The sequence below is a fragment of the Cydia splendana genome, chromosome 1, assembly GCF_910591565.1.
Source record: "Cydia splendana chromosome 1, ilCydSple1.2, whole genome shotgun sequence".
Classification (NCBI taxonomy): domain Eukaryota; kingdom Metazoa; phylum Arthropoda; class Insecta; order Lepidoptera; family Tortricidae; genus Cydia; species Cydia splendana.
In genome coordinates this window covers 35613040-35637406 of record NC_085960.1, presented here as the reverse complement: position 1 = coordinate 35637406, position 24367 = coordinate 35613040, and the positions used below count along the sequence as shown (strand labels likewise).

The window sequence follows — 24367 nt, the reverse complement described above, 5'->3', positions numbered from 1 at the left end:
GTGACGCGCGTAATAGTTTTTTTTTAAAGCAGAGGTGTAGAAAATCTTATTTGTCTCTCTCTCTTTTTATCCTATTTCCCTTTGTTGGGGTGTAGGGCTCGAATCTTATAGTGAAAATGTTATAGTTCAAGTAAAGTAGAAAAGCTCAATGATATATGTATAAGTAAAAATTTAAATTTTGTTTAAACTTCAGAAGCTCAAGTGACACATGTAAATGAGGTTTTATTGCAACGGTTTGCAATTACAAATGTCCTGACAAATTTAACAATTTATTTGATCGTTCGGTGTTCGCGGCTCTTCTAATTGAACCGAAGGCGTATTTCTGATTATAAAAATATAATACAGATTTGATATTACTATGATTTCGCTGCTCCTCAATTATATTGCTATGTAAGGTAATTTATTTTCGTGCCATGGCAAATAAATGCAAAAAGCAACTAGCAAATAAATGACATGCAGTCACAATACAAATTATAGGAACTCACAGATAGAAATTAAATAAGTAATATAGCAAACTTTTCTCGCACTTTCATATTCGTTTCATTTCTATCGCGGTTTATGACATATTTATACACGGAGCGGGTGAGCGAGCGGGTTAACGAAATATAATAGTACCTATGACCAATGCTAACTGGCGCGGACGCGTCCGACGGAATGTACAATGGCACCCGCGTGCGGTGCGTCTGCCAGCTCCGTCGCCTGCGCCAGCTAGCGGACGATCCACGTACCAACCTAAAAATACAATCGTCAATCAAAGATTTTATAGTATAAAAAACAAATCAAAATAATAGTCTAAAAGTTTGAATGAGCCTCCTGCAATCACGAGTAATTAGGGCAGCGTCAAGCAGACGTTGTAAATGGTGGGATAACGGCGATGGTTATGATTATAATTACGACTCCACTGATATTTTTGATTGGCTGTTATTATTGTGGATTCATTAGTGTATTACAACTGAAGGGTACACGGAAAGAACATGTCTAGTCACTATGACAACATTTTGAGTTATCGCGGTTTGAAAGGAACGATGTACATAATTAACCATATTAATTTCGCGTATAGGTGTTTTTAAAGCAAGAAAAAAAGGAGTTATATTTATGATTACACAGGTAACCGAGCTGTTACTAATAGTTCATTGAGAGCTCTACATTTCGAGATTAAAATCTCATTTTTCAAAAAAATGGACTAGACATGTTCTTTCCGTGAACCCTTCAACTATTTATATAAACTACTTTAAGCCGCGTCACCACAAAAAAGTTCATGTTTGGACTATTTTCTTAAAAATGATTTTCCTTAACTCTTTTTGGCAGTCGAGTTATAAGGTCAAAATACATTACAGATATTCCGTATACTTGACTACCTACTTGCGAAACCCTTAGGAATTGAATTACATGTCGTTGTTAGTATTAATTTCAAGCTTGCACCTGCTGCGCCATTTTCAAACAACACAGCAATTCAAAAGTATTTCCGCATGCTTTCAAGAAACAGCTGGTAACCACTGCTGGTAACCGATCCGCCATTTTACTTCGCTACCAACATATCGGCATGGCGCCAAAATGTGCTACAGCACAGTATATAAGTCGCACGGACAATTTGGTCCGCGCTTACTGCTTATGTTGGTAGCGGTGAGTTGTGTTGTTGTTTGCAGTGTACTTTTAAACTGCGACAAAAAATATTTCTATGATTTTACGTTAAATCAAAACTCGCACTAATTTTTCATTTAAATAATGCCAAGGGATTCTATTTTTCATTTAAATAATGTCAAGGAAGACACTGATTTAAACTTTCACTATTTTAATACATTGTTATGACGTTTAAGCGAATAAAAAGGTCAACTGTGGGTAGTTCGAAATACTCGCGCAGCTAGAAGACGTTGATTGCAAGCCTAGCCAGTCTTTCTTCGAGACCATAGTCTAATAAAACATGGTCTTCCATTCCCAGAGTGACACGGGCCTACGTCACAACAACATGGCCGCTATATATAGCGCTATCGCATATTATCATATAGCGCTGTCGCATGATGACGTAGGCCCGTGTCAGTTAGGTGACCTAGAAAAGACGGGAATGGAGTACCAGGCGGAGTATATTATTATACCATGTTCGAGACCATGAAGAAAATATCGTTTTAAAACCTCAGATGTAATTTTAAGCTTAATTACTTATACGCTATTAAGTTCCGTTTTAGCAAACAATAATAAATTCTGCAAGTTCATAAAACATTTTGAAGCTAACCCAAAATAATAACCGTATCTAATCATCAAACAAGTTTATAAAATCGAGCTTCAGTTCGCTGACATTTTTTGCGTCAAATTGGAAATCTGTATTGCTGAAATTGACAGCTTTTAAATTGGTTCAAAAATAATTCTTAGTTTAGTGAATGTAGAAGCTGTTTTATATGTTGATAGATGTCGTTATCCTATTCAAAGTTAAACAATCTCAAGTCGATTTGTTATTGATATGATATAAACATAACGCTTTGCTTCCATCTTTATTCACAACAACATTTCCACCTACACCACTTAGATGATTGGCAGTCACACAGATCTTAGATGGTCGGCAGTCCCCAACTGTGCGTTTCTCCAGACACTTCCTGCCTTGCAGAGGTAAACTGTGGAATGAACTGTCGCCTGCGGTGTTTCCGGACCGATACGACCTTCAAGCCTTCTAGAAAAGAGCATACTACCATCTTTAATAATATAATTATAAGTGGCAAACGAGCAGTCGAATCCCAAAACCACAGGGGTTGTAAGTGCGTTACCGGATTTAAGATGTTCAGCAGCGAAGCAGTTCAGCAGCGGAGATACGCACAGATTGTGGTCAATTGCTTATTCCTCAGAATGAATCGCGGTGAGAAACTAGTACAGTAGGTAGGTACTCGTTAAGTAGGCGCTCGGCAATCCGGCACCTGTCTGAATTTTCTTTCTATGCCGAATTGTTCAAACTGCCGGATTATTGGTATTGCTTTATATATAGAAAATATTTTATACTTATCAAATGCAACTGCTCTGTAACCCAGCGTTCGGCTGTGTAAACTGCCAGATTATAGAGCTTGTCACCTGAGTCACTAGTTGCCGGATTGGCGAGGGTCGGAATACCGAGCGCCTACTTGATATTATACCGCAGGAACATACAAAGAGGGCGGGGGATGAGCATGGCTCGGTATAATCACGTTCACATCTGACGTGAGCGTAACGAGCGCAATTGCTAAGTTAAAGCGAACACGGCGGCTATCACACCGTATGTCAATAATCTTTGTTTTCTAATTTATTTTACTGGCAAGAAGACTCTTTCACAACATACATTGAAAGTCATCGAATGTCACCGATGTAAACATGAAGAAAAGATTTCGCAACTATAAACGATTTCACCACAAAAATGCTAAAAAATATTGTCAAACAGGCCAATTCGAGTTTTAGTAATTCGATTGATCTGTCAGTGTCAAAAGTGTCATTTCTTCAACCAAAAACGTCACTTTTGACACTGACAGAACAGTATTAAGGTGTTTCACTATTAGGACACCCAAGGGGGTGCCCCGTCAAAATAAGGATTTTGTAACACTTATTATGTTGATAAAATACACCAAGTTTTTTTTCAAAGAAATACTCTCAACCGCAAAGGGGTACTACAGCACTTAGAAAATTTTGATATTGTAAGAAACCCATTTTTTTCTGATTTTTATTTAAATTCTTAAGAAAGGAACCCGTTTGTTTGCATTTTTTGAGAGCGATATTTTCTGATCTATACGGTGCTGTTCAAACCCACAAATTTTGTCCACTACACACATTCTAAAGTTTAAAATATCAATGTAGAGTAACGGACCGTGTCGGAACGGGCAGTGTTCGACTCTACGTTCATAACAATCCATTTCTTTTTTCACCGACTCATCACCCCAGACACTGCGGTGTAACACGCGCCCGCTTAACCCGATAATTAAAAGTGTTTTTAATGGCGTCCGCGAGGCTTCGACGGCCCCAATTAAAATGCAAATTGAACCTATCGCGGCAAGTTCTTAGCTAGTCTCACTATTGCCCAACTTTACCTTCGCCCATGAATAAAACATGCGCTATATAATTTAAACGGGATATTGCGGGATTTTCATAATAGTTTTTTGTGGGATAAAATTGGAGCTTGGTTTTGCTTGGCTTGGCTTGTAGTTAGGAAGCGATGTTTTTTTGTCCCTCTTGATTTTTTTTACAAGACAGCTTAGTATGAGTTGCGTTTTGGCGCGCCTACTGTTGCACCGTCGAAAAGTTTCAAATTTTGTGAAATAAGGAAAACCTCGTTTCCAAATTTAAGCTTTCTTTTGTTTCCCCTTAATTGTTTCTGAAATTTCCGAGAACTTTTCAAAGTTTCCGCTATTTGCATATCTGGCGCACCATACCATAATATCATAATGTCAAGTGCGACCTTGGAGTCGCGCGCGACTACGCAAGTCATGCAATGTGGTCTGATTTATTTTACAATTTCTGTAAAAACCTTATATTGTTTGTAACGATATGCCCGTTACGCCGTTATTTACATATATATATCTTCCGTATATTATATCTCTAAACTTCTTGTTTGAGATTTTGTTACAACGTTTGATTTCCAATTCTTAAAAAAATATAACTTACTTAAACTGGCCAATTGCAAATATTTTACTATTATAACACTTTCTTAAAATATTGGATAAAGGACAACAAATAAAACTGCAAAAATACCAAAAACCTTAATATTCGAGATACAACTCCAAACGTCGCAAACTACATTCCTTTAACTTCTTTAAGTCTAACATCGACTTAAAACGAAACCAGTCTAACTGCATTAGGTCCAAAAAGCGAATGTAACATACTTCAGGTAGGTACCTATACTACTAGAGATTCAGTCCTTGTTCGGAGCGTGAAGTAATCGTGTTTTCACTTGAAATTGAGTCTGCAAGTTTGGGCGACGCGTTATCGGATTTGTTCTGGTACGCGCCCAGAATCCTGCAAAGTTGGAATACTGTAAAATTGCAGGCCCGTATGTGCAGGTTCTTTGGGATTCTAGATTGGTAGGTATTACTTGTGTTCTGAGGCTTTGGCGTGCGGTCACACGTGTTTACACGAGCATTAGCTGTTGTAAAAAGTGCCAAATTTGGCATGGCCTGAAATTTACATATTCTTTCACTTTATTTGTATCTCTTATATGTGAATTCACAGGCAGCTTAAAGCTGATACGTGCACATCAATGTCCACTTGTGTTTTGTCCTCTTCTAAAGTGTTCATCGAGTTTGTTTTTAAAAGAGTTTTTTTGTTTGTTTTACTCAGATTTTTATCTTTAAAAGTAGGTAATTTTATTTTATAGTACAAAGATTGAATACCGTATTCAGTGACTTGTTATAAATGATTTCACCTGCGCTTGCATTGATTACCAAAATGTTTTTTTTTTAATTGATATACGTTTGAAATAAAACTATTGAAACGGATTATATCGCGTATATTGAATTCATACAATAGTTCAATAGTTTTATTTCATGAGTAACTATCCTGGTAACCGTAGATGATATCATCATCATCATCATCATCATATCAGCCAGAGGACGTCCACTGCTGGACATAGGCCTCCCCAAAGAGTGCCACAATGACCGGTCTTGCGCCACCCGCATCCAGCGGACTCCCGCGACCTTTACCAGGTCGTCAGTCCACCTTGTGGGGGGTCTACCCACGTTGCGCCTTCCGATACGTGGTCGCCACTCGAGAACCTTTCCGCCCCAACGGCCATCGGTTCTACGGGCAATGTGCCCCGCCCACTGCCACTTAAGTTTAGCGATTCGGAGGGCTATATCGGTTACTTTGGTTCTGCTGCGGATGGCCTCATTTCTGATGCGATCACGCAGAGAGACTCCAAGCATCGCCCTCTCCATTGCCCTTTGGGTGACTTTGAGCCTTCTTATGAGGCACACAGTAAGCGGCCACGTTTCAGTTCCATATATATGTCATCACTGGCACTGACTTTGAGAAGGTCGAAGACAGAAAAGATGTGCCGTAGCTTCCCAAACGCTGCCCAACCGAGTCGGATCCGCCGATTAACCTCTTTCTCGAAGTTGGACCTACCTAACTGAACAGCCTGTCCTAGGTATATATAATCGTCTACAACTTCAAGTGTAAAGTCTCCAATTGTAACAGGAGTTGGTTCTACACGGGCATTTGACATGACCTTCGTCTTGTCCATGTTCATCCTCAGACCAACTCGCTCGGAAGCTTTACTGAGGTCATCGAGCATCATACTCAAATCCTCCGTAGTCTCAGCCAAGATTACTATATCGTCCGCAAACCGAAGGTGAGTGATGTACTCGCCGTTTATGTTGATGCCAAGCCTTCTCCAGTCCAAAGTCTTGAAAACATCCTCCAATGCAGCGGTAAACAGTTTAGGAGAAATAACATCCCCTTGCCTGACTCCCCGCTACAACGGAATAGGTTTCGAGTTCCGGTCCTGGAGTCGGACTGACATAGTGGCGTTCTCGTACAAACACTTCAGCACTTCGATATAGCGGTAATCCACTTGGCACCTTTGGAGAGATTGTAGTACAGCCCAGGTTTCGATCGAATCGAAGGCTTTCTCGTAGTCCACAAAAGCTAAGCAGAGAGGCAGGTTATACTCCTCAGTCTTCTGTATTACCTGACGGAGCGTATGGATGTGGTCTACGGTACTAAAGCATCTTCGGAAACCGGCTTGTTCAGGAGGCTGGAAGTCATCTAGCCTGCGTGCGAGACGGTTCGTAATGACTCTTGAAAACAGTTTATAGACATGGCTCAGAAGTGAGATGGGTCGGTAGTTCTTGAGTAGGGCATTGTCACCCTTTTTGAAGAACAACACCACCACACCTCTGTTCCATGCCTTAGGCGTTCTCCCTTCGAGTAAGACGGAGTCGAACAATTTCTGAAGGGCCATAAGGACCGGTTTACCACCCGCCTTCAGAAGTTCGGCTGTGATTCCGTCTTCACCGGGCGCCTTGTTGTTTTTGAGCTGTTTGAGAGCTATTCTAATCTCGTACAGGCTGATGTCCGGAATGTCTTCGGTATAATGTCGGGTCAGTCTAGCTCTAGAGCCTTCCGCCAGACCAACTTCGGGACTTTTAGTCGATGTCTATAGCTGTCCATAAAAGCTCTCTATCTCACCCAGGAGCTCGGGTCTGGATGAAACGATTCTACCATCCTCAGTTTTTAATTTGGCGAGCTGGCTTTGCCCAATAGACAGATCTCGTGCGAAAACTTTAGAGCCTAGAGCCCTTATTCCGCTCGATGGCCTCTTCAATACGACTTGTATTGAATTGGCGCAGATCACGGGTAAGGGACTTAGAGATCCGTCTATTGAGCCGCCGATATAATGTCGCATCTTCTGAAGACTGTAGAACCATTCTTCTCCTTTCCTCCAAGAGTCCCCGAGTAGAGTCAGAAAGCTTTTTGCTTCTGTTTGTCCGCTGGGCCTTAAAGAACTTAGATCCCGTGCTATGGACAGCTTCCACAAAGCCGTCGTTGAATTCGTCCACATCGCCGCCTAGGCAATCGAAACGGTTTTGGAGTTCCAGCTGGAAGCTCTCGGGGTTTTGGATGTGGACTGCTGCTGGACGGAGCGTAGACTTCATCAGTCGAGAGCGCTCTAACTTAACAGATATATTCAATGTGCCTCTCACCAGACGGTGATCAGTTCCGGTTTTGACCATATTGATCACAGAGACATCATTGAATATATGCTTCTTTGTCGACATGATGAAGTCAATCTCGTTTTTAGTTGCACCGTCGGGGCTCATCCAGGTCCAGAGCTTTCTGTGCTCGCGTTTCTTGAAGAAGGAGTTCATCATGTAGAGTCCCTCCTTCTCCAAGAAGCCAGCCAGTAGGCGGCCCCGGTGGTTCCGAATTCCAACTCCAAATTGCCCCACTCTCAGCTCTTCACCATCTCTCTTACCCAGTTTCGCGTTGAAGTCTCCCATGACAACGGTGAAGTAGGTTTTGAAGATGATATACGTTTTTCAAGTCCTATGGAAACAATAGGTGTCCCACTACTGAGCAAATGATCCTCCATCTATTTCGGTATGAGGCAGTTTCAGTTATATCAAAGTTTCAATAATGTTGTACTGGTTCATATAATGTTACCATCCGAGCTCAATCATAATCTCACCTCGGAATTTATTTATACACAAAAATTTAAAATTCATTATTTTTTTTGCCTTAATATCCATTAATGATTGTTTCAGATGAGGAAAAATGGACGCGCTGACTTCTTATGGAGTCGGCCCGGCACTTCTAATGTTGGGGGAAGGCTATTCACGTGAGTTCATAACACTTACACAACTACGTTTTTTACCCAGAAGACATCACTGGTGGAGTTATAAAAACCTTGAAATTCGCGAAAAACCGTTTTATGTGAACTTTGATCTTGAACAACTTCCGACGCGCACGCGACGCAGGTTAGAAGGAAGGGCAACCTTTAGAAGGCCATAATGAAGGTGCCTTAGAATTTCCAGTTTATTATCTCTCGCTCCAAGGTCAAAGCTTCCCTTTTGGCTGAATTTTCTTGGGTCAAAATTTTACTGTTGATCAAAAGCAGCAAACATATTTATTGGTCCATTGCCTATGCAATGCATTGCAAGCTATAAACCAACAAATCTTGTTTTCAAACGACTAGCTAAATGTATTCCCTATGTGCAATGTGCACACATATTGTATTAACAGAAATTGGCCGGCGCAAATGCACCCCTTTAACAGGTCGTTAGGGCACTAACTAAGTCAAACAAACTACTCTTTGTGGTCAAAATAGAAGCATGAGAAGCGAAGACGGTGATGTCATAATCATCATAATGAATTAGTGCTCACCTAGGTGTAAATAATTTATTGTAGGATGACAAAATAAATGTACAATCAATACAAAATAGAAATCAATCTCTCTATCTTAGTGGTAAGGATAGATAACGATTTTTTTTGTATGTGTTCCATCAATTAATCAGGTTTTGAATAAGCAAAATATCAAATAAAATAGTAGGTATTATATAATCTAGTTCTAGTCCCAAAACTCTAACCTTCTACTAGAAAATCAGCGTGCAACTTTTTTACCAACCTGAGACAAGTGTTAGACTTATAAGTAGTTGGCCAAATGTTGTGTGATCTATAATATACTACTTATTAAGAAGACAGCAATGTCCAAGCATTCCGGAATCTAAACCATCGCATTAGTGGCATAGTATTCCATCGAGAACTCAGTCTATGCGCCGTTAGGCACGCTTCACACTATCGATTGAATGTTCACGCCCCGACATTGCATAGTTACGGTAAATATTCGCAGACGACCGCGTGGAATAGCTGGAGGTTGATTCCAACTTTCACATTCACATGATGATATGTTTTAGTGGCCGTTGTATAAAAATGAAATACGGCGTGAACCAAAGATTCCCTTTGGCAGGATTGGTCCTTAGGACCCGAGGATAGATTTAAGAAGTGAGCCACAAAGATCTTGATAACACAAATTTTCTTATAAATCAGAGGAACCGGAATCCATTTATTAAAAAAAAATCTCGCTTTACGCTTAAACCTGTCTGCTGCTATGTCTGCTAAACAAAGATAAATGTTCCGCAAATTTTCATGCCAATAATTAGTTTAAGCATTTCGTTTTAAAATGAGAGTATGATTTTGATTGTATGGGAGACTGGGAGTGGTTTTGACCACCAACAAGAGCGCCATGATTATTGGGTTTTGACGTCCTTCCCTACCGATATCAGTGCATACTAAACATATTATATGCATTTTATTTATATTGGTGTACGAGTGAGATGCATAGGCATAGTTTAATAACATATAAATACCAGATTATGTTGACATTTATACATAGTTTGAATAGGCCCCTCGATGACAAGCTGGTAACTAATTACGTGTGGATGCCGCTTTAGATGAAAGTTTTATGTGTCGGCTTTATGGATTTGCAGTTCATATTTTATAAGTTCCGGTATCAACGGGCTATCAACATTAAAGCTTTGATTTCAAATAGGAGGTTCTGCTGTTTAATAAGTCGCAGACAAGCAAAGCAAGAAAGTTATATTCCGGTAATTCTGAACCACGTCCGAATACTTCTGGATTTCGGGTGGTTTCGAAAACGGGTGTTGGGTGACGGGTTAGGTTAGTTAGTTATTCGGAATTAGCCGCCTTGACCTTAAAGAAATATAAACCATCTGAACTTAAACTCCGAAAACGACATTCACACTTTAATTACATCTCAATCGCCATACAGCTTAATAGTTTAGACGCATGCAATATTCATTACATTGCGGTCCTTGGTCGATCGACTTCATTGTACCCTGTAGCTGGCAATGTATCCAATACTGCATGCAAAGGTCCTTGAACTGACTATTTATATGAGGTATTTGTTATTCAATAAAATGAAAAATTACTTGCTTAGACAGTTTTCTTTACCAGGTTTGAATGACTCACGGTTAGTTTCACTAGACTTATATAACAAACAATACAAAAGGTAATCACGGTTCATATCCCGGTCGGTATAAGTCAGTTTTCTTTAGTTTCTTGTTCACTACATAATCTTAACAGAGACCCTTCATTCCAACAAGCGTTTTCCACTAAAGTTAACTCGTTTCGAAACTTAAGCAGCTAGGACTCGACACTCAGCCGTTCATACAAACTTCATATAACAATGTTACATTTTAGCCAGAGATGCAGGTCGCTCTTTACGGCTAGATCGAGCAAGTAGGTCGGTTGACAAAACTACGAACCTTAAATTCACCTATAGTAAATTACTACCATTAAATCATAATTTCATTAGAAATTGTATCACAGGCTTTTCATACTTTAAAAAATAGTCTACGGAATAAGTTTTCCATGCTTCATAATCAATAAAATATGTCTATAATATTATTAAAGCGAAGTGGGGGACCGGGTCGCTTAGTTCTATTGGTACTTTTTTTTAACAATTTTTAGATAGCTCTATTTATGTATTGTGACTTCAACTGATACAGTAAAGACTGCAAAATGTTCATAACTCTTATGCCTATAATGTTGGTAGGTACGAGCAAACTTAATGAGTTTAAAAAAAACATCAAGTTCAATACGGATTATTGTGGCTAGCCTTCTGATTGGGGCCTGTTTACACATTGATTAGTGTTTACTGTGAATTCATACATGTGCCACTAATCACAAATAGCAAATGTATGAATAAACGCAAATCAATTTGTAAACCGGCTGCGATGTGAAGGCTATGCTTTACCTTACATGCTTGCTTGATCTACTAGGAGGAGATCTACCGCCAGACACGGTCGCGAGCTCTTAGACACGCAGCTGTTCCAGGCTAAGATCTCGTTTTCTCTTTCCGAGGCGCTAAAAAGCGCATAAACTGGTATAAACCTGAACAAACCGGTATAGCTGGGGGTTAAATTTGGAAGGTTTATGGAGATTTAGGGATAGGTATAGGAATCGACAACATTATAAGAGACAGACTCAGACGCGATAAAAGTCCTAAGTAGGCTATGCATAATTTTCTTTTTTCTTTTAATTGCAGGAGTCATTATTTAATCAAGTTATTTTGGGACCCTTAGAATAGCTGGAATTGTAGATACCTCGAAATACCACATGTTTGCTTGGGACCCGCAGTTTGCCGGATCCAATCAATTATTGGAATCTGGAAAATGACACGATTATTATACTCTCTTGAAGCTAACTTTGCACAGACTTATACAGAACAAAGCGAGGCAGTTTTATTATAAACGTCATGTCTCCGAAGAAAGTTTATATTAGTTTATGATAGTTTGTCCCGGCTCTAAACATGGTTAAATAGCTTCACGACTTACCGCGATAATCGGGAAAATACACTTTATTGGTATGAAATAATAAAATGATTTAAACACTTTCTAGCAGTCAGACTGATAGAGTTAGACCAAAATAATTCTGCAACAACACGTCATCATTTCATAAAAGTTTGATGTTTGAAATAACACTTGCACTGCGTGTGTTAACAAAATCATTGCAGACTTGTCTTGGTCTAAATCTTTGCCATTGCCACCTTTGTGTTACAAAATAGTTGTAAAATTGGTCCTCCACTCGCTCCCCACTGTTCCTTTAAGGCGCAGTAAGCCCGAGCACACTACTAAGTGCTCGTCAGGTCTGTGTATAGAAACGGATTACATTCAGTCTTGCAGATAATTCATTTCCTTTATACGAGTAAGATAAGGTGGTTGTACTGGTGCTCGACGCGGCCCCCAGTAGTACATGTCATCTTGAAACTTAAGTTATTGTCAATAGAGGTGACAGCAGGGTGTCATCTATTGGGCATTAGCATGTCGGGCACTAGTACCACCACCTTACCTTTTATCTATTTTTTAGTTCCTAATTTAACAAATTATTTGTGGCCATTATTTTGTAAGCGGCAAAGTTTATCACAAGGTATCATTCCCTTACAAGTTGATCCTACATCACAAAATTCACAAATTGTTATTTGATATTAAAAAAAAAATATTTATTGTTTGGTTATGGGTGGGGTTTACAAAGGTGGTACAAATTATTGATGTTCTCCATATCCTAGAACAGCACCCGCAGTAGTTCCTCCTGCTCCTCCCGCCGCCGAACCTAGGAAGACCCGCTCTGGTCGTCAGGTTTGGTTCCCTTTACGTTATCGACCCTAAAGGTCTGGGGGAGGCTGATGTGGCGTACCTTTTTCGGTTGCTTACAACAATACATAAGTAGGTGTCACTTGAATTGTCGAATGTTGATTCTTGTAATGTCAGAATAAATATTAATACGCTTTAATTTTACGTGATTAATTATTTCTTTGAATCCTAAAATAGGAGTCCCACAAGTTGTCTTAGAACTAAATACAATTTTACACTTCAATAACACTTTTAACAATATTAGGGTGTATCCCACCAACAATGGGGAAGCATCCAGGTATGGATGCAGCTTTCTGCACGGATGACCTTGATATATTTTGAAAAGAGTGGCTGGAGTGCGCATTGGATATGACCAAATGGCGGGAAAGAGGGAGGCCTCTGCCGTGGGACACTCTTACAAACTAGTAAAAAAAAAAATGGGGACACGCAGTAGATAATTCCGCTGAATGTTCTTCTCGTCGCTTACCTCCCTTGTTTTGGAGACACTCAAATTGTCTCGGCCAGTGTATAAAGCATTTGAGAATTACGACCCGCTGGTCTTTGCCCAGCAGTGGGACACTCTTGTAGCCTGGAAAAAAATGGTCCACACGGTCCGTGATTCGGTTAAATCCACCAGTCGCTCACCTCTCTTGATTTAGAGCAGGACCACTAAGTGCTCTCCAGGCCAGTGTATAGGATAGTTGAGATTTACGACCCGCCCGAGGCCCTCTCGGCCTTCACGATACGTGTGACAACTTGGAACGGATTAGGGCGAGATGAGCCCGGATCGAATTGAAAGACGTCTAAGCGGTGCCGTATCAGGCCGAGGTCAAGAAAAAAGAACCTGTTTTCTATACCACGTTGAATTCTCCAAAGTATCACACCGGAAACCATCATTTGCCAAAAAATCATTTGTCAAAACAACTTATGGCAATTATGCAATGTCCACTTCCTGGGATTGAGCAAACTCGGATTCTTCGAAAAAATCTAATTTGATTGGCCTAATACCTTAGTCTAAAATTTCACTAATAAAGTGATTATGAAAATTATCCTTAAAATTTTACTGCTGGCGGTTAAAAATCATTTCCGTTTGCATTACAAATTCTGCGGTTATTCTAATTTCGCGTAATTGGTGAATTTCTCTCGTAATATTGTTCTGTTTATGGTATTAACCATTTTTAATCACGCATCGCTTGAACTATGAAACGATTAAAACTAGATACCTACGTAACATAAAACGTTCTGATTTCGCATATTTACTAGGTTAAGTAAAGTTATAAAAGTGGTAATTATTGATTTTTATTGCCTGTGGTGCGATGTAGGTACCTATTCCGTTTTAACGTGAACAATAAAAAACACATTTGCAAATTCCAATTCAAAAATTCATTCTGTTAGTAAATAGGTCTCAAGGGCTCTTTCACAAGTCAACATTTACAGTGACACGAAAAATATATATTACATAGCAACATAACAAACACTCTCCAAACACTACAAATAATCTCAAAATAAAACAGCTTGTCGCAATAAACTTCTGAATTTTAGATTTAAACCGCACCCAAACAGAATAGCGTAAAAACCCAAAAATTACTCTCTGTAAATAAAAAGTAAAAAACAATTGAAACGGCGAAACATTTAAATTAACTAGATTTTATTTTAATAACGATACCAGTTTAGTTTTCTTAAAACTTAAACTTTTAATTCTGGTCACGGCACCAATTGAAATCTACCATTTTATATATATTAAAACTTTTATGAAAACATTAAGCCATGTGTTGCCAAGAATCACAGGTACTACTAGTATAGCAATATCAATATAACTTTCCCTTTCAGCGAGTAATTATATTTACCGTTCAGCAGCACTGGGCATAGTGCCACCCAGGGTACCATACGGTTACGAGTACTACAAGTAAGCATAATGACGTAATTGTAAATGCTATTATCAACAATATTGGGTGACAGTTCATAACTCTTATTGCAAAGCCATAGGGTACATCAATGTTTTGTTAAGATGCTGTTAGTACAATCAAATAATTTCATTTCGGCAGTATTTCGTACAATCAATATGAATGTCACTATACGTAGAGTCCTCATACGAAATAGTACTGAAATTAAATTCCTTGACCGTACCAGTAGGCATAATTACACTAAGTTGCAAATAGTGTGGCGTGGCGGGTGCGTTTTATTACACCGACCGACGCGCGACGGTTGCGTTCCGGGCTGTATTGCCAATTCTCATTGGTAAATGAGCGTTGGCGAGTTTTACTGATCTGTAAATCACAAATCATTCTTGCAAATTCGAGTAATAGAGAGGCAGACTATAACGAAATTTGTAAGTATTGCTATCTAAAGGCTTATATTATATAAAAGCTTATTATATTGTGATAAGAAATGAATAGACAATACAACTTAATACTCTCATGAAGTGACAAGCGCAGATCGTGGGATAGTTTTTGGCGATTTTCTTAAATATGGTCTAGCCCTCTAGCCAGACTCGGCAAGCATTTTAGCAATAACAATCCCAAATTACCTAATTTGTTTAAAGCTAACGTAATTACTCAATTATACATACAGCTAACTAGAATATCGACTTTTGATGCCGAACCTGTGGCGATGACTAAGTGTAAGTATTCGTATAATATGATTTATAAACCTACTCAATTTAGATGGCTCATTCTACGCTCTAGACACAAACCCTAGCGTGTGACTGAAAAGCTAGAAACGCTAGGTTTCTCGGTACAAAGCAACGTGGGGTAATAGATGTTATCGGCGGCTGATTATAAGTCGATTGAGTCGGTGGCAGGAAGCCTCATCATTGGCGTGTATGGTTGATTCACACGGGGCTTTGTTCGGTCGAACAGAATTCCACAGGACTTCTTAGTAAAATCTGACACAGTCTAAGACAAAATCATGAAAAGCTCAAAATTAGTTTGAAAAGATGTAAGAGGACAGACAAGCAAAAGGTGTATATAGACGTTATTATGATGGGTGTGAGAGAGATGTTATTATGAAAAGAAAGCACGTGAATAAAGAGAAGATGTATGACAGAAAGATTAAGAAGTGAAAAGCAAGCTTGCGCCATGTGAATGATGATGATGATGATATGGTACAAACGTTTTACAAGTAGCATGGTCACAAAACGAGCATAGGTATTAGGTAGGTATAAGTTAAAAGATATAAGTTGACACACCTTGGAGACAAAATAAACTCAGCTGAAGTGGCTGTTCACATAAAATGTACCTACTCGGTGAAAAGAAGAAAAGTTAGGATGAGCATTATAACATAAGAAAAAACAGAAGAGCTGAGCCATCAGGAATATCAATTCCGAGTCCCTTACATAGGATTCATAAATCATAAAGCAAGACGCATGTGAGAGAAAAACATTAAAATTCTTATGGAATATCTCTCCTATTTTATATGTACCATAACTTTTAGTTCTGTTTCAAATTATCGGCTCCTAAAGATTCTCTTACGTCCAGATTCAAATTCAGTTAAAACTTGTCAAACTCGTATTCTACTAGTAGGTCTAGTAAAATCGTAGTTTTACATATTAATTCATTTTATTATAATAATATCTGGGAGACCGAGCTTTGCTCGGAAAACATATAATAATTCAAAAATACGCGTTTTCCCAGAGATAAGACCTAGCTAGATCGATTTATCGTCCCCAAAAACCCCCATATAGCAAATTTCATCGAAATCGTTAGAGCCGTTTCCGAGATCCCCGAAATATATATACATATAAATAAATAAATAAATAAACAAGAATTGCTCGTTTAAAGGTATTAGATAAATCAGCTTGCAAATTTCTCGTCTCGTGTTTTCCACCGGGCACGCTCTGTAGCGAACTATCTCAGATCGAGCACTCGATCCGCGCGAATGATTGCTACTAGTCATGATTCACGACTCACTTCCGAACTGGAATAACGTAAAATGTTGGTTCTTTGAGGTAGTTCAGTTGCACATTCATTGCTGCACATATATGTATATGCGTTTTAGTTACTTTCACCCAGTCACATATTTAATGACTGTCACCCAGTGCCTTTAACACATATGTATTTAAGATCAAAATTTTGAAATGTTCTACTTAGTTACGTCTATTATACACTTATATGTGCGTTGGAGGCACTGGATAATAGTTGGTTGAACTCACATGTGCGTTTGGCGCATACAGAAATGTGCGGCACCTGGCGAATGTCTATAAAAAGGTAGTGCAGTGAAAGCGTTAGAGATATACAAATTGAAAACTTCTTGAGAATAACTATTATTCTGAAAGACTCTGTTTAAAACAGGATTGTTCAGATGTTTACATTCTACTAAAATTCTGAATAACCATATAGTTTCCCAATAGTATTAGGACAGTGCCTATTAGAGTTTGCATACCTACAATTGTATATTAGTTAGTTAAGTTCCGTATATAGTTGTAACAGACAGAGCCGAAGCTATAAAACGCAGCCGGCCGAACTGTTTGCAACTTCCTCTGTACTAATACTACTAATAGTATGAATTAGTTCTGTTCGTGTTGGTCTAGCCGGTAAAGCAGGCCACTGGCGAGCTTAAGGTGTGATGATTTCAAACGGGAGGTCGCAGGTTCGAGTCTCGGCTCGTATTAATGGGTTTCATTATAATTATCAATTAAATATTATTTGACATATACTAATCCTTATTCTATTAAGGATTATCCTCTAAATACTACAAAAGGAGCATTTTCCGTTCTGGGTATTGAGGTCAGATGACAGTCTTAACTTGTGCCATTTTTTTGGGATTAGGATGCCGAGATTGCCGAGTGAACACCAGGTTTCCTACGCAACCGGGTAAAATTGCTGGTCCAACGTTAGAAAGATTATGAGTTCTGTTGCCGTTTAATTTTCAGTCCTCAGGAGGAGGCCTTTGCCTATAAATGGGCACCTAGCGAAAATGTTTAGTAATTTAATGCATGATATTTTATTTATTACTTCATTGACATTATTCTTGTTACTAAACAGATTACTGCTACAAATTATAATTAGGTACTTCTTATTTGAAATATAATCTGAAGCTAGAAATAAAGGGTATTTTAATTTATTACCTATTTATAAATTTTCTGTCAACCTCGTCTTAGCTTTTACGGATTTATTGTTATGGATATGAATAATTTAAAAACATAAGTACTAAGAATGATTGTACATTAAAAACAATAGTAAAAAAAAGCTTTTAAATTTCAATTAAAACTGTAATTTTCTCGCGTGTCCGACCATACGTTATCAGTAGTTCTGGGTTTATTTCTACTTCTAGAAATTGCAAAAGAAAAATAATTAAAAATAGTATTTGTTATGAATTACTGTAGATTTACAATAACAATGAAAAAACATTAAAATTACAATAAAAAAGAAATTAAAACAGTAATTTTCTTGCGTGTCCAATCATACGTTATCAGTTATTAGCAATGCAGGAGTAAGTATTACAAACGGTCATAAAATGCGCGTACTGCAAGGCGTGTAGTATGTAACACAGTAATTTTATTAGAACAGTACGTCCTTTGACGATATCGGCTGCTACATGAGAACGTTAAAATAATTATGTTCACGAATAATGCAAACATAACTGATGCTGCGACATTTATAAAGGTTTTTGAAGTTCAACCGAAAACTGTAGGACACAGGTAAAAAAGACCTCCAACAACGTTTCACATAATCCTTGGATCAGCAGTTGATATCCGCTTTTTAGGGGCTTTTAGCTGATATGACGGTAATAATAGCGACTCATTTTAAAAGAAATTAAAAGTAAATAAAATCCCGTCTATTTTACAGGTTTTATAACTACAAATGAGAGGAAAAATATTAATATCTAGTCAATTTAACGCCTTGTCTTGTTAAAATGTGGACGTATCGCAAAAAGGTAGGAAATTACCTTTACCGACCGGTGTTCTTTGCGAAAACCTTTAATTGAGAATGATTGATCTTGGTTTTTGATAAAGATATTTACATATTTGTTGACATATTTTTTTGGTTTGAATCCTGTTTCCCAAACTACGTCCGACTGTGATATTCTAAATGCCATGGCAGGTGTGCGTGGTCTCTCAGTTTATTACCATACTAATTGTGGTGCTGCGTCGGAGGCCTCTGCAATGCAGGGCAGATCACAGGGCTGGCGTGCATGGCCTATGAGTGTTTAGCATGTTTATTTCCTTGTGATTTCAACATAAATCAAAGTATTTAAGTGTAGGTGCGCTCGGTATGAGTATTATATTAGGGTGGAATTTTTAAATGGGGCACTGAGGGTAACTACCAGATCACATGCTGATACGCGAAAATCATCTTAGACAGATCTTCCCTAATTTTTAAATAAAAATTATTGTCAATTTACACATTTTGGAATCGTCACTTTAGTCAATATTTTTTAATTGCAATCGATTTCATTCCTCTCCAGGATCAAACGCTTCTTAAAGATCTCCTGTTAGGGCAATAGAAAAGCCAGAAATGAAAGAAAATGTTTTTTTATACATTTAGTAGATAAATATGACCGAGAACTTAAATATGAGCTCTCAAAATGTCTCTCTAAACACCGTGCATTCAGATATTTAGAAAAAAATTTGGTGAGTTAATTCTAAATCCAACAATAAATAGTTATTTTCGATAATTAGCTTACACTGCTGTCAATATCTATTAAACTTTTCTAACCTGTCAACTTTATTGATACTATTTGATAGCACACGTCCAAACTCAACATATCAATCAATCAATCATGATGGTAATCAGCACAAGTTGCGGTAACCGCGCAGTCATCGCGGACCAAGTTGCGGTTCGCAATCAAACGGGTAATAAAGATTAATGTATCCATGTGGGCATGTAACTTGTATGGTTTGCAGAAACGTTTGTATAATTTGACAATAATCGATATCTGTACTAAAATTAATTTGACCGAAGCGAAGGTCTCCAATTCAGCTTGGGCAAAAATGCTTTCGTATGTTATTCCGACTGTTGTACACTTTACGTCGCATTTCTTAATAGATCATCGTGAAATTTTGTGTCCAGGTTTTTTAATAGCGGAGTTATGGGGATTCACAATATCTACAGCTCACAGTCACTGCCTATAAGATGCTACAACGGTAGCTCACCATCTAAACGTGTTCTTGTACGAGAATAATACGGTATAGAATTGAATTTTATTAGTTTCCCGTTGTAACGTGTAATTGTTATGAATGATAGAACCACCAAAGAAAGTTATATTTGAGGTGCATGATTCCAGTTAAAAACTAAAATTTCTAGGCTAATTTATACGTTGCATTAGCAAGATTATCGCTGATAACAATGTATTACCATACCAAATCTAAAATTCATCTCACCAAGAGTAAAAAACCAAGTTTGAATATATAATTCATTCAAAAAGAAATTAAAATTTTCTATCTATGTAAAGTGAATGCAAATGCAGTTCCAACATCCACATTATGTTTCTTCCGCTCTTTATTTTATTTGATTTTTATCTTCTTGAACAATGTTCATCATTTCCTTTATTTATTTAACCTTAACATTTTATGAACATTCGAATTTCTTATTTATATAACATAAATGCAACTGCATTTTATTTTTGACAACCTCTGATATATTTATTTTAATCCCAACATTTCTTACTTCGTTTCCGCACGCATTTTCGTAATAAAAACAAGGTAATATATTACTCGACCCCTTTTTCTGCTGGCCCTACAATTTTCCGACTGATGTAATCTGCACGGGAGGACTCCTGATTTATTCTGCTCAAGCTTAAAGTATACTCCAAGCTTGACAGCTTAAGATGTATGACTCCATTTTTTTTCAACTGGCAAGGTAGAAGTTTGTATGTTCTTATCCGCCATCTTGGAGGTCATATGCAATGAACTAGGTTTGTAGGGTTTGTTTACATTTGGTTTTACAAAATGTTTCGTCCGAATGAAAGGCAGAGAGATTTTTTTTGAAAAATTGGTTGTGTTCTTTTTATTATTATGGTTTGTTAGTACGTCCTCCTCTGTTAAAGCAAATAAAGACAATATACTTAATTCGGTAAGTAAATTATGAACTATGCAATAATATAAATTGCGCTGCACGGGCTGCACCACGTACCGTACACCTAATGTATAATACACGAGAAAGCAAGACCTTATCTACTTATACCTATTTATTTAAAATTATGAATGCTGTAAATTTGAACAAGATGCAAATGATTACTAAAGTCTAAAGTCTTTTAATCTACATTACTTTAATGTTTTTCATCGTACCTCTCGTGTTTTTGTGATGTTCCTAAAATCTGTTTAGGTAGTATAGAAAAAATGCCGAAATGTCCATCTAGATCTAACACTAACCCATCCCAGCAGGTGAACAGCCAAATTTGCGCAATAACAAATATGTGTGAGCCGACAAAAGGAGGGTAGTAAATAATTTGTCCCGGCGACATCTGGGCGCTTCCCTTTCCCTGTAAAACGAATGCGGATCGGAGGAAACGCCGAGCGAAATGGTCACACCAAGGACTTTTCTTACGCTGGATGTTCCTTCTAACAGGCCAATTCGAACGTACACTGACACACACAACTAAGACCAATATCGATAAATTAGAGAATATGCAGATCAGATTTTTAAAATTACTTGTCAACCATAAAACTAAACTCAAATGTAAAGGTAACTACAGACTTCTTTTCATAATTTGCAATATTTTACCGGTTAGTTTAAAATATAAATACTTACTTGCGATCAATAACCATAGTCACAAAGAGCTTAACTCAGCTGATTCCTTAACACCAGTTAATCATACATACATCACAAAGGCTGTGACTTCAGGCAAACTATCCGTTCCTAGAATTAATAATTACTACGGGGATAGAACCCTTAGGAAAAGAATTCCATACTTACTTAATAGTTTGCCTGAAGCCATAAGACGTGAAAATAATAAGCCTAAATTTAAAACTATGTTAAAAAAACACTACCATAATATATATTGTAGTAATTTAAACTCTAAATAAGTACATACAATTTTATAAGTTATGAAGTTAACAACTAGAGACTGATGACCCCACAGTCAAACTCATTGTTGAGTTTTGCGGGGCTATGCCTATTTTTAAGAATAACTGTATTTTTATTAAATAAAATAAAATAAATAAATAAATAATCTGAATGATATTTATATTATTAGTAGGTATTTTAATTATTATCATCAATTAAAGGTAAGTATATTACTTTATTGAGGCGCCAAATTTGATGAAACATCACGTTGAGATTCTCTTTTCCTGCAATCCCCTTTAAATCAGCGAGAGCTTTAGAGTTACATTCAGTACAATTAAAAAAGATGAATGTACCGGACCGCGACCTTGGACCGATCCGAGGCCTGTTCGATCGTGAGGAAGGTGTTCCGCCGGACGTCCGTTATAGACACAGCTATAAGTGAGAGTGGGAAAGAGATATGCTGACCGGACTAAGGTCACGGTACCCCGTCTGCTACAGCTTTTAGATTGGACATCCAGTTTTAGTTCTAGGTCCTCGGGTCACACCCTCTACGCTATTGAGTTTTATGTGGGACACAGGAGTGGGCTCTTTTGTGAGCAACTGGGCAGCGAGGCGGTAAATAATGACAGTAATTTTGCTCTCATATTTCAGAGCCTAGCTCTGTCTGCTTTAGTATGTCTGTGGAAATGTGTTCAGAGCTTTCTGACTTTATTTGTTGGTAAATTTTCTTTTTGTTATAAGTTTTTATTTAATCTTTATTTTCCAGTAATGACATAGCATTGCAGGATAATTTCAAGGTCTCTTTTTATAGTAGCTAGGTAAAAAAAAATAACCATTGGGGAAAAATTTTCCATGCATTGCGGCGTTGATATCACCGCTGTATCTGTAAAATTTCTTGATAAAATTAGTGATGTTCGCCACCGTATTGCCGCGATTATGACGTTTAATATGACACTCATTTTATCAACGAAATTGACAAATCGTCGGGTGACAAGCAAAAGTCACTAAGTATCACCACAAGTTCATAGCCATAGTGAACCATATTAGTACTAAAAGAAGGTCGATTTTTGTTTAATTTTTTTTTGTAATTAGTGACTTGTCACCTGACGAAATACAGCGCCTGTATCAAGGCCGCAACAGTAATGTATAGCTGCAGATGACATCCGTCGTCGGGGTCGTCCTAAGCGAATCGCGCGATTATCAATTATGACACCTATTCGAGTTAAATTTTTTTTTATCGCGAATTCACACGAGTAAAATTCGCTCGAACTTGCGATAATTGCGTATTAGTAGCGTTGTATTAGGAGGCCCCTATATATCAGAGGGTGCTTTGCATTTCCCGCCCCAGTGTGTCCCCCGCCGTAGGCTCCGTCCTAAGACGGTGAATATGTATATAAAAAAATCGCCCGAGGAGTTCCCCGGATAACTGGGAAATGGATTTTTAAAGCTATCTTCCTTTTGACGGCAGCAAACAAAGGTATAATTTGAATTTCTCCTTTAAGACGAAACAGGGATTCTGGTCGTTAAAAATGTAATAATTTATCGGTAAATGGATATTTTTTTGAGCGGATTCTCCGTATAATTATGCTCCAGATTTTCTTTTTGAAATGATTAAGATGGAAATGTGTATTTTAAAAGTATTATTTTAGGGCTGCGGGATGATTATGTCATATATATATATATATATATATATATATATATATATATATATATATATATATATATATATATATATATATATACATAAAACGTTTCTGTATTTTTAATGAATGTAACATTTTCTCGGAGTCGGAGTTCTTTTCGTTTATACTTATTACTTATACATGAGTCATGTGAGATTTGATACGTAGGTACCTTATGACTCTTATGACATTGTTATCCATTTTTTGTTCTCTTCTTCTTCTTCGTTACACTCTTGACAGAGTGGTCGTGGCCATTATGTAGACTTTTGAGCGACTCGTTTAACGACACGTCGCCATTCCTCCCGTAGAGCTGCTTTCCGCATTTTTTGTTATTCATTTGATATTGATTTTTTTTGTTATTGATTTGTTGTTCATTTGTATGTTGTGGGTATGAATAAAGAAATTATCTATCTATCTATCTATCTATTGAAGGAATTACCTAGGTACTTATAACATTCAGACCATTGGTCGATAAAGTCAAGATTACAAATAAGCACCAAAATTTTAGCTTAAACTTTGCACCAATTTTAATAAAACAAAACGAGGGAGTGTCATTGTAAAAGTCATATTTTGATGGAAAGTTGACATTGATGGTGACATTCCCACACTTTGTCATTGCAAACGCAGACACTCTTGGTCCGACTCTCCCATACCTTATCTCGATGCCTTAAAATTTAGCTGAATAAAGATAATTCGAATTCATTTTGAGCCTTAGTTTGTAGTTGTTTGGTTTTACGGTACCTATTTACTTAGAAATGTATTAACGGCCTTTTCGAACTTTAAGATACGTCAATTAATAGATCGAGAAACGATATGGCACTGTCAAATATGACGTTTCTTAAAAATTAATTATTATATTAATTGACGTATCTAAGTTCGAATCGGGTAGTCTGTTACTATATCCTGCAGCATCAATTAGTGATCTGTGCGAGGTCGTGTAATAATGACCAAGATTTATGACGACCGCGTGCAGATGTACGTTGCTATCGCTAATGTTGCTATGATGGGTTAATTGCAGTTTGATGTCATGTTGAATAATGTTTCATCACGATGTAAGCTGGCAGCTTCCTTGCTCAACGTATGGCTAACAATAGCAATACAAAGAGAAAATGCTGCCTGCTCCTTGGGTACTTAGCCGTATTAA

At 37.7% G+C, this 24367-nt stretch overlaps 2 protein-coding genes across 2 annotated transcripts in view; one reads left to right on the top strand and one right to left on the bottom strand.

Annotated features, from left to right (window-relative positions):
* Positions 1-24367, bottom strand: part of LOC134794330 (L-2-hydroxyglutarate dehydrogenase, mitochondrial) — a 417328-nt gene that overhangs the window by 146517 nt on the left and 246444 nt on the right. The window lies entirely within an intron of this gene.
* The window catches only part of LOC134794278 (CUGBP Elav-like family member 4), an 883344-nt gene continuing 867192 nt past the window's right edge, over positions 8216-24367 (top strand). The window contains exon 1 of the mRNA XM_063766045.1: positions 8216-8284. Coding sequence (XP_063622115.1) covers positions 8221-8284 — 64 coding nt within the window. The 5' untranslated portion in view covers positions 8216-8220. The remainder of the gene's footprint in view (positions 8285-24367) is intronic.